At 41.0% G+C, this 12,193-nt stretch overlaps 1 protein-coding gene across 1 annotated transcript in view; it reads right to left on the bottom strand.

The window, feature by feature from the left end:
* The window catches only part of LOC139710808 (uncharacterized), a 61,225-nt gene extending 51,556 nt beyond the window's left edge, over positions 1–9,669 (bottom strand). Inside the window, exon 1 of the mRNA XM_071622716.1 lies at positions 9,010–9,669. Within this exon, the coding sequence (XP_071478817.1) occupies positions 9,010–9,055 (46 nt within the window). The 5' untranslated portion in view covers positions 9,056–9,669. The remainder of the gene's footprint in view (positions 1–9,009) is intronic.
* Between the last annotated feature and the right edge of the window lie 2,524 nt (positions 9,670–12,193).

The raw sequence follows: 12,193 nt of genomic DNA, 5'->3' as shown, positions 1-12,193 counted from the left end.
AGGCGCTCAAAGTATTGTCATAAAAACAAGCTAGTCAAAATAAAAATTCTCAAATTCATTAATAGTAAAGTGCTATCTACGAGTATTCAACAATAAAAGTGCATCCATTAACACCTAGTTTAAGGAAAGTAAACACTCGACGCATTAAATTTTGTGACAAACATGCCATTTTTTTTTTTTGCCAAGTATGTGAAACTGTCGTATAACATTGTCAAGACGTACTCTAGACCTGTTACGAGAAGAATGTAATATGGCGGAGGTATACCAGTCGCCATTAGGCTGCGTTCACATAGAAGTATTCGGTATTCGGTATTCGGTATTCGGTATTCGGTACTCGGTATTCGCTATTCGAGCACCGAATACACCATCACCCGCACCGTCAACTCACCATCCCATGCAGTGAGGATTTCTTCCTCCCACATCCCAGCAAATCTTTTCAACAATTTCTAAACTGCATCAGAATGTCAGTCTACATGCTTATTTTTGCTAAAGGGCAAATCCAGACCAAAAGTGTCATTATTTCATAAACGAGAGACGGTATACGCTGCAAGAAAATCGAACAAGTTCGATTCCCACTTTGCTATACTTTTCGCAGCTATTCGGTACTTTCGAATAGTGCCCTCCTATGTGAACCGGTGTGAGGAAATCCTATCGTTCGATTCAAGCTATTCGCGTGCCCTCGAAAAACGAGCCCGAATACCCGAATAGTATACTTCTATGTGAACGCAGCCTCAGGACATTTTCATTTGTATTTTTTTTTTTACCTACTTCATATCTCTTCAATGGTCATGGCCATATAGTTCATATTTGGTGCAGATGTAACTGAGGATATCCCTCATATTACGTAATCCAGGTATTTGTGCTTTAGTTCGATTACAGATCTACGACATGGCGTCCAATTTATGAGTTGGCCAGACTCTCTTTATATACTGCACTGAAAGAATCCATGCCAGTATTCCTCGGGTCAGACATGATACTTGCGCGCTACTCTGGACATCATTAGGTTATGTCAAACACACGGGAAAGGTTGATGTTCCTCGTCAATCTAGAGTAAAGGTCATTTCCCTGATCTGAACACATGGCTAACAAATGGTTTGATTACCTGGAGCATACACTGCAACAAGACCCAGTAAACCTATGAAAAAAAAAATAGGCCTACATCACAGGCACACACAAATACACACACACACACACACACACAAATACAATGCATACCTGCTAAGGCATAACTACAGTAGACATTTCCTGGTGGACAAATTGGGGCTCGGTACGATAGCGGATTGGGTTCCGGGCTCTTAAAGAACAAATCCCCGGTTCAAAGCCCGTCGGGCGGGGTATTTCCTTAGGACGAGGTGGTTTACGCATTATGACTCGCCCCCTTGACTCAGATGTATGAAAGGGATACCTGGCAACGCTTGGTTAATGATGATGACAGGACCATCTGTTAGAGCGCTGCTAACACCGAAAGGGCAACAATGGGTAGCTGATATGGTTTTATAAAGTCATACTTCAGCTATGAAGTCGGGAGAAGGATAAATGCATCACAACATATACAAACTTCAAATTAAAGTGGCTGTGATCCAAATCACCGTTTCCCTGACAGATTTTACTACAATTTCTACCCATTTGCGAGTTTTCTTATTTCAACCTATACGTGTCAAAATTAACACGAAGACGGAGCAGGGTTTCCACTCTTACGGTGCTGTCCATTAAAGAAGATAGTTGATAATTACATTCGCAAGAAATACACAATATTCATGTTCGAGGAAGTTCCCTTGAACTGTAGCTAACCTCTCACACTAGTACTTTGCTTGAAATCCTCAGTGACAGCTTAACATACTGAGGACGAGTCCTGAGTATACTCGGCCAGGTGTCTATGGGAAATGCGTGTTGTAGCAAAATCAGCCCCTTCCTTTACTGAAGTAAAGGAAGGAGGTGTGTCTCATTTCAGCGCTTCCTATTGGCTACATTCTTGAACCCATTTTATAATGTAGTTTAAACAGACCGTAGAGCTAATTCTGTGAATGTCGTTATAACTTCAGGAAAGGCAGAACGCACAAGATGGATTCACTAACATCATGCATTATCTCCTGCCACCGTGTGCGTGCAAATGCGGTTTGTTGTTGTTGATGTATTATTGCATTCCGAAGCTTCCCAATCATATCTATGTACAATGGTTATAAAAGCAGAGTTAGTGCAGAACTAAGTCAATTTGTCTTCCTTGAGTCGAGAGGAGAACGAAAACGTCAATCGATTTACTTCTTTGTGTTCTGTGTATATGTCGCCTTTCAAGTTAAAACTGTTCATTTTTTCCAGTCCTTGATAATATTGAAATTTGTGGTCAGTCTGAACCATCTTGACGAGACAATGTGCTTCATTTTGCATTAGAACCATCACATTGAAAAAGAGCTACGACAGTAAACACCCATGAACAGAGCCCAAAGTTTACCAGATCACAAGGCCACTTGTAAACGATATAACAAAGGGATGTAAAACGAATTTGATGTGTCATTGCAAACTGGTATGGGCTCTTTCTTGATTGTGTGGATGTGGGTGTGCGTTTGTTTTCTGATTCGTGTGTTTTGTGTGTGTAAGGGAGTGTGTGTGTGTGCATGTGTGTGTGGTGTGTGTGTGTGAGTGTGTGTGAGTGTGTGTGTGTGTGTGTGTGTGTGTGCGTGTTTTGTCGCCATTTCAAACGGAGGCTGTCTGTTGGAAGGTGGTGGTTCGATTGTTCGAACTTTCACCGTTGGGCGATGAGCGATCGTTTGCTCAAATCGGCCGATGAATTACTTAACAGCTGCTGCAAATAATCAAATATTGAAAACATTGAGAGTAAAAAAGCGTGGGACATATAGCATAGGTACTACATTTACATAGCATCGAGGGGTGTCGAAATTAAAATGCTCCAAAAATAGCTTTTGCTAGGTCGATAATCATATGATGTCGGTGAACAATAATGTAAATTAGTTGATAATATCAGAGGATGTAGGAAGAGTGGCATTACCTTGGATGTTCTGCAACCATGCTCGAGTGGAGGATGTTAACACTTCAAGGAGGTACATATTCACTACATACATTTGTTTTATTCACGTTATAGTGATAAGAGATGTACAGATATAAAATTTGGTACTTGATAACCTAGTGCTTCTTGATTGAAAATTCGACCTTGTTGATATGTTAGGAAGCAGGTAAAATGAATCAAAATGACTCAACAGTCATGCAAGATGATAAACATTGACTAAAATCAGTTCTAGGCGAAAATTGACTATGGATAGTTGCATTTGCTTGTGTGTTTGTTTTTATTTTTGTAGCTTTTGGGTTTTTTTTATTGTCGTTTTAGGACAGAGCCAGCCCACGAGGTCTCCTTCCCTATCTTATTCGTTCCATCACCAATATTGTGTGACCTATAAAAGGTTGCAAAAGTTTGCATGAACTATCAGGTGTTCTATAGGAGAGCAAGGACAAAAATGTAGGCCTACGTAGTCAAACAAATGAACAAAAGATGTGCGTGGACCAAAACGGAGGTAAAGAAAACCAAATAATTTATTCAGACTTCGTACAACTATTCAATTTCATAGAGACTGAACCTTAACTTGGAAAACAAGTGCCGTTTAATTCTTAGTAACCGAAGTAATTGATGATTTCCTAAGAAATCATATTCTCAGAGCCATCCCTCCCTCACCCCCATCCCCCCCCACACACACACACCCACAGACACACACTTCTGATTTGCCTGACTTATCGAGCTTCAAACATTTCTTCAACATCAAGATATGATTGTGGCAAATTCTAGAGGTCTATTTGGAAATTCATATTACATTCTCAACAATTTTCTTCTGGAAACATCGTCTTGTATGATAAAAAGGGAGGGCTGGTGAGTTTGTTGATTTGATTGGCGGAAAGACATTATTCGTGACACGTCACTGATCAATGCGCGATGGCATACTTCTAATCGTTTGCTGGTTATCGTGCATTCGTCTCGACGACGCCGTGTGCGCACACGAATGCGATGAGCACCAGACAGCAGCGAGAGAGAGAGAAAAGAGGGAACCGGATGCGCTGTCGATCTTTTTAGCTTCCAACTGATGTCATTTCACTTCCTTATTTTTACATGAATTTCAACGTCCTATATTGCACTTTCTGACTGCATGGATCGTAAGGCCTTTAACTATCCACATCAAGAAATTTGCTGTTGGAACCATTTTTGGCAAAAATTCTTCCTATACCTGGACGAGAAAGTTGTAGGCTCATATTCCTAATTCAGGGTGTGTCAAAATATCAGGTGTTTTTTTTTTTCTCTCTCTCTCATAGTACTGTTTTTACTCCACACGATTCTCGGTGGCAACAACTTTACGTAATGTTATTTCACATCTACTGACGAAAACGTGGCGCATAGCATGATGCTTTTCCATGTAGAAGGCTGGTATGTGTGTGTGGGTTTTTTTTCGCCCAGGTAAAGACTTTTCGTGCCCGTGATCGTTGGTGACGATACCGACAATGATGGCTACGAGTCTGATGTCGTCTTGAGCAATGTGGAATTATATTCACGAACAAGATGCAACTAGCGTATGAAACGATGTTTCCATTAAGCCGCAGAAATTTAGTAATGCATTAACGTGTATATGGAAAATATACTTGTCTTTTCCAAGGACATATTCATTAGCGAGCTGTCAAAATCGTCCGTTTCCTACTCAATACAATGTGATAACTGTAATCTAATCTCCAGGCATTATTTGCTCCTGTTATCATGTATAGGGCAAGTCTTACTACATTGCAGTTAGGTTAGTGAAATGATAATTATAATAATAATGATAATAATAATAATAATAATAATAATAATAATAATAATAATAATAATAATGATAATAATGATAACAATAACAATAATAATAGTAATGATAATGAGAAAAATATATAATATAATGCACTTAAAGGATAAACAAGGTAAGGTCCCTGAAAACGCCCTTTGCCTGTTGCTGTATCAACACTGCCATCTTTAAAAGCATGAATGCATTGACACAAACTTGCTCGAGCTTGAAGTGGCATTTAAGACATCACATTATTTTTTTTCCTATGAAGCATGCCAACTTCATGCGATTTCCGAGGGGTGTTGATTCTAGAAGGGGCTTATGGCGCTCCAAAAGACTAACAAATGACCGGACAGATTACTAAAGTGTTTTATGGTACTATGCTGGTTATAGTCGAGGCCTTATAACTAAAGTTTGAAGTGGAAAAAGCGCGATTGTTAATTTCGGAAGACGATGAAAAAAAAAGTCTACGTTCGATTTAACCACGAAAAAATAATTAGAGGAAGCTAAATGGCACTTGACGATGATTTATTCACTTCCTTTATTGTGCAAATCATGGTCAGATATTAGAGAGATTTCAATCTTCGTACCGCCTAGATCAGAAGGCCATTTACATGCATTTGCAAAGAAATTAGTTTGGTTTTTTTTTTGCTAGACAGCCTTCTTACTAGTGATTGATCATTACCGAGATATGCCCTGCTTGAAGAAAAAAAGACGCACTTTCATTTCACGACAAAATGTGAGATACGTATAAAGATAAATGCAATTATGAAAAAAAGACGCACAGCTTTTAACCTATTGCGTGTTAAGCAGTGTAAAATCTCATAAGTATTGATATCCGGCATTCTCGATTCCCTTCACCAAAAAGATCATCAGGGAGAGACATCCCCACCCCACCCCCCATCCTTAGAGTCAGCCGTTAACTCTAATACTACCACTGACGACCTATCTTGATATAATGTCAATGGCATTTTCAGATGGGCTTCATGAATGGGTTAACGTGTAGGAAAGATTCACGACACCGTTCCTCCAACCATTTTCACTCCAAAGATGAGAACGTTCTGCCCTGTATTTCGTGGGTGGACAAAGGCGAGGTAAACCTCTCGATGGCATGCTCAAATTGGAAACTGCATCTTGTTCGAGAAACGCACGTGAGTACGCATCGCCTCAGTTCTCTTCGGCATTACACTCTAATGCGCATCCATTAGAACATGACCTATATTGGGGTTCGCGTATGCTACAAAGGTACTAGTATAGGGAAGTCCAGTGAATTGAGTACATTGATTCAAGCGAGAATCGGGCAAAAATCTATCCAAACAAAGGGCACAAAGTGAACGGACCTTCGTCATTTCTGTCATTCATGCGGGAGTGATTTTCGTAATTGGCTTTTTGTCTGCGTACTTGGAGAGTGGGTGTACAACTCAGTTTGTCTCCTTTCCTTTGGCACAAGTTAATCTTTTTAAAGTTCTCTTGAAGGTTGAATCATGTCCACGTCAACTTTCCAGTTGAATGGACTGTCTAAACGCGCAGTAGTCTCAGTCATTGTTGGCGTACCGAGGAAACGCAATTAGAGCACCTCAGCTGCAGACAAGAAGGACAATGCTCTTCAAAATAAGGAAGATTTCAGGGGGGATGCTTAAATGAAGACAAATTGGAGTCAACCGCTTACCTCTCGCCAGCCTTATACTTTAGAGTAAACAGTATGCAATACCGAAATGTTCGTAATGCTCCTCAGTATTAGCACAATTTCATATGCCTGACGGAATTTATCCTGGCGGGTTATGCCTCCTTATGATACCATTATGCCTGTCTATTTCTTTTTATAAATTACCCTAATGTGTTCATTCTAGTCACTTAATTTTCTTGCAAACCTTGTTGGCGTTTCTTGTTTGATACAAATAGCATTTGAATTCCGTCTGGGCATCTTACCACATTGAAGGTGACAGCAATGGTTATAATGGTGTATTTCAGAATCATCGTGTGGGCCAGAGAGCTAAAAGCGGGGGACGGGGGAACCCAAGCTAACGATTTTGTTCATTCTCGGAAAGTTTGCAGTGGGGAGAGCGCTTGACACAGCGTATCCAGGGGCGTATCAGCAGACAGAGCACGTCTTGTTTAAGTGCAATTACTGTCAGCTACCTGCATGTGGGGGCTCTGAAACGTGCGTGTTTTATCCCGCCTATTGTGTCATGTTATACGGCGCGTTTCTCTCTCTCTCTTCATTCGTGAACGCGGAGTGTCGTAAATCACCAAAGTGAACAGCAGCGAACCAACTCCAGCGTGAAAAACGTTTCCAGTCGGCAGTGGGGATCATGTTCACCGTCAAAGGAACCTGGCGATTTTGTTGGAAACTCTGCTGTTTAAATGTCGGCTGGATTTCTACAATCACAAAGTTTGGATTCCTGGACTTTTTTTTTTCCCAGCGCTTGTGTGTAGCTATGTTCTCAGCACGCTCCTTAAATACCATCACGCGAAAAGAGACTTGAGCGGTGTTTTGCCAGCTTTATTATTCGTCCTTAACCTTCACCTCGCCACTGCAAGCCTATGTAAACCTATCAGTATCAACCATAGTGGAAAAAAGGTAGCAATAAAAAAATGTATATGTATATTCAATACAGCCAAAGCGAATGGGTCTGAGTTGTTACTGATCACCTTGCGTGGTAACCAGTGTCAATATTTGCGAAATAGCCGCATAAGTTTTTACACGGCAACTAATCGCCATCGCAGGGTACAAGGTTTTCCGCATTTGTGTGTGGTGTGCGTTTGTAAGTCGGAATTCATGTCGAGTTGCCCAGCTTGAATTGGGCAATATGACGAGCAGTCAGTTCGATACGCTTGCCAGGACGTAAGAAAGTAGACATGACATGACGTCGATTTGCTTTCCTGTTGTTTTTGCTTTTGTATTGACAAGGTCAATCGCAGAATATCAGATAATCATGCAGCGTGATAGACAGACAGATAGACAGAAAGACAGATAGACAGACAGACATGCAGACAAGTAGCTATACGCTCGACAAACCGAAGCAAACACACTATGTAGGCCTATACTCGTTGTTATGAGATAACATCGAATTTCTTGATCATTTCGTTGGTCATGACTAATGTGCATCCTAAACACCTCATCGCTTGGCTCGGTTACAGCACCATGCCCTGATTTCGAATGATCTTTAAAAAACATGTCGCGTTTTTGTATTAGTCCGCAATATAAATTCGGACACGCTTGCACAGCGAAAATGCATCAAAAGTGCATCGCGATCGCTCGCATGATCACAGTCATGTTTGACAGTGTGTGTGGCACAGCTTAAAAAACAAATTACACACACTCATACACAAGGGAGAGAAAAAGGCAGGGAAGTTGATCATACGTTTACACACAATAATATCCAGATAAATTGATAAATTTTTATATACACGCCTATGACTTGAAGGCATCATGGTATGTCTTCAAAATTGGTTGCCAAAAGAGGAGGGATTTAACCCTGTCATCACCACAGGAAACTCTGCTGCATTAAATGTCTGTAATTTCTAATTTGTTGTCCTAAGAGGCTTACATGTTTGAAGTCAGTGACCTCGATTATTAATGTTATTTCATTCAGTCAGCCCAGGTCTTGCGATGTCGGTCGTACTGACTATACTCGCTGTAATACCCACGAGCAATTTTCGCGGGAAGTCGCGGTTTCGCTTGTGCCTGGATCTATCTTCGGTTTCTTCATCCACTCTCAATTTCCGTGACCTGCCGATCATGATAACTGGGGCAAGTTTGGCTCATCTGCTTTTCGTGAGCCTTGAGAAAAATCATCGGTCATTCCATTTAGATCACGGACACCTGGTTTTCACATGACAAAAAACTTGGAAGAACTTGACAAAAAAAAAGAGTTTGTTGGTATGATCACCCCCTCATCCCCCCCCCCCCCCCCCCCCGGTTGGGAAGAGGGTGACACGTTAGAAACCTCTATTTGTTTAAAGGAATTGAAAGTTGTTGGATGGAAGATATTTGAGTTTGTCTTTGAATTATATCATTAACAACAAAAATGCAATGAGCAATGGTGAATCAAGTTTAGTAATTGCAATGATTCCAACAGGTAGAGGTCAGTTAATCATTTCAAAACTCGCCCGAAAACAGCGATTGACAGTGATTAAAACGAGGGGCCCCTACCAATAGGATGACAGAAAGAAAGAGAGAGTATAGAGCTATACTTACAAGCTAGAAGACCGAGAACTCGAGAAAAGCTACAGATCGTATTCATGTTGGTCTCAGAGTATTATCCAAATATTCGGCCTGAAGATTCGTTCGGATTTAATCACACGAGACATCTGCGAAATGCGATGTCCAACCTCTCGACTTCGCAACTCGATCGGGTGCTAAAATTTGCGGGGCCTCAGCTCGCTATTGTGCTCCAGTTTTAGTGTCATCCAAGTGATCTTTCAAGAAGTCGCTCCTTTTCATGCAGCATGAATGTCAAGGGGGGAACTTTGCTCGTTTGGGTTGAGCCTGTGGCATAAGAGAAAATCCACGCTGACTCGACTTCAATAAAAGACTGCGCTCCTTGTGGGGGCTGCCACAGACCACTTAACTCCCGATCATTCTTCGGCGCGAGTTTAATAACTGCGACAGCAGACGATATCAACGCGGGCTCATTCGCACGTGTCTGACGGTAAGTACGTCGGCATTACCTTGCCTTCACCCAAACATCACAGTAACACATCGTCTAATGAGCCGTCACAACATTTCACACGCGTCGGCCCTCCCCCTTTCGACAACGAGACTGCCAAAAGAGCAAGTCACCGTGCGCTGCTGCTGATGACGACGACGTCAAACTTAGCACGAACTTACGAACTTGTCAATCTGCGTAACGTGAAGAATGCTGGCGGGCAAAGCGCTTCGTTTGCTTTGTGATCATCGTACCGTCGTCTGCACGCAAATGCAAGAGTGAGTGCCGGTGTGCGTGTGTGTCTGTGAGAGTGCGTGTGTGTCAATGTGTGTGTGTCTGCGAGGGTGTATATGTTTACCTGGATCGGGGTTATCACCATTCATAACCTACCCCTGGTGACATGAATATTCATAGTGCGTAGTTTTTGGCTTTTTTTATCTTCTTCTTCTTTTTTAGAATCTTGATGCTACCTATATTTAACCACAAATCGCTTCGAGGAAGTCAACTGCAAATAAATAATTGGTCTTTTCCGACATGATAAAATGTTTCCACACGATATCTGAGAATCATAATTATAAAGATGCAGAAATTTATGAGCCATGCAGCTTATGTGTCTCTTGCTAATACTGATCGAAAATGGCTTTGGAGCCCACGGGGGAAAAAAAGAGCTACAATGAAATACGCGCTGAATTCTAATTACATGACTGCATTTCCTGATTCGTGTGTTGTTATTGTTGTCAATACTCACGTATGATCCGACTCTCACATGAGTCATTCACCCGATTCTTTTCAGTCTTAGTAGACCACTTAACATTAAAAATTATCTATAGAAAGCAAATTCTAGCAATTTGTAGTTATAAAAAAGTGTTAATTTATGCTGAACGTTCCCAAGAAGCAGCGACACTGAGGAATTCGATGCAGATTGAGACAAAAATAGGATATGTCACTGAAAACGAGAAGTACACAAATTTGCATTTTGTTTACAGTCTTCACGGTTAATCTATGAAGTGATATAAAAAAAGACTTGTGATATTCGAACCAAAATTTTGTTCGGAGCCAACAAAGAACATGAAGAAAGCCTCGATATGTTGTAGAGACACTGCTACATACACACACTTCTACAACCGAAATATAACTATCTAAAACAACACACACAAATAACATTTCAGGTGGTCAACCGACCTAAGCAGTTACGCGATTATGTAGAACAACAAAACTAGGGGTGATCTTGCAAGGATTGCGAACGACATGAGGCGAGAGAGGGCGGTATACCGCATTACAGGTTTTGGAAAGTCACAAGTGAGTACAGGTAATGTGCTTGTCATTATCAGTCGTACGTTACACACATGGTTGGATATTCAAGGCCAAGGGGGCCATACGCCGTCGACGCAGTCTCAAGAGGTTGAGAATAAAATGTCAGATGTTAGATGGAATGATCTAAATAAAGCACAAAAATATAAATAGATGTTATTATGATATTATCAGGAGTATTTTTCTGAGTTAACATCTTTGTGTGATAGATCGCGAGTATAGAATTATGAAGTTTACCCAGCTGAGCTAGATTCATTATCAAGTAGCAGCCACACGTGAACACTATTGTAGTCAACCAATTATAACGTGCAAGACAAGCATAATAATGAAAGCCTGCATACGTCTGTGTACTTTTCTGCTAACCACAATGCATTCTGCACCTGCCCTGAATCGCAGTTATGCTGACGTGACGCAAGAAGGCAATTTCATATGACTTTGCCTCAAACGAACCGCTGTCCATGGGGGCTAAATTAAGAACATCGACAGCTCTGTCCAATCAAGCGTTCATCTTATCAATACTTGCAATAACAGACACACACACAAAAAAAAATCTATAACTGTGAAAAAAGGGGGAAACTGGGCTACTGCGGAAGTCCGTCAATACACTTCCTTTCAAGGTGTACTTTCTCCCTGTACTTGCTTATGCTGGCGGAACTTGCAACAGCTTTTTTTGTTTTTGATTTTCATTTGTGGGATGTAGGTTTGGTCAGAAGATTCCGATAAGATTTAAGTCATCCGTTGAGTTCACAATCTACGAATATCGAAATCTAATCAAAATGGTCGCAATACATTTCTTTTTTTCAACTGGCAGCTGAGCGTATATAATTTTATTTGATATTAGCTTTGTTATTTGTTTTATCGTAAATATCTGGTGTCATAATGAAAACAGTCCTCTGGTAGCTTCACTGCATCTCCTGAAGGCACAGAGCCCTTTAAAGGGGCATTCCAGACGATTTCCATAATTCGAATCGATTCTGAAACTCTGTACTCATTGCAGTATAGCTAACTTATAGGCCCTAGTTGTTCAAATGTAAAAATCTGAAAATCATCCGAAAGTCTCCTTTAATGCGAACATCTCCGTAGAGGAAAGCATCATTATTCTTCTAAGCGCGTCCAAAAGATCCGAGGAAATGCAGGCGATATCATCTATGCAAAGTATCGTTTATGCGTACTTGTACGTTTGTACGTGTGTGTGTGTCTGTGTGTGCGTGCGTGTGTATGTGTGTGTGCATGTGCGTGTCTGTGTGTGTGTTTCTATGCTCACATGTTATGAGTTTGTATGTGTCGGTGTATGTTGATGCCGCGATCTCCGAAATTTAGTTATGACACTGTAATAAGATTCGCCCATATGGGTAGACCCGCTAGACAGGCATTGTTGGATATTTAGAGGTCTCGTGGTCCAGTGGACTGTGCCTTAAAAGC

Source organism: Diadema antillarum, unplaced genomic scaffold (assembly GCF_040938485.1).
Source record: "Diadema antillarum isolate AM-2024a unplaced genomic scaffold, OU_Dant_1.0 seq00001569_RagTag, whole genome shotgun sequence".
Lineage (NCBI taxonomy): Eukaryota > Metazoa > Echinodermata > Echinoidea > Diadematoida > Diadematidae > Diadema > Diadema antillarum.
The sequence above is the reverse complement of the archived record's forward strand: the minus strand, read 5'-3'. Positions and strand labels throughout refer to the sequence as shown.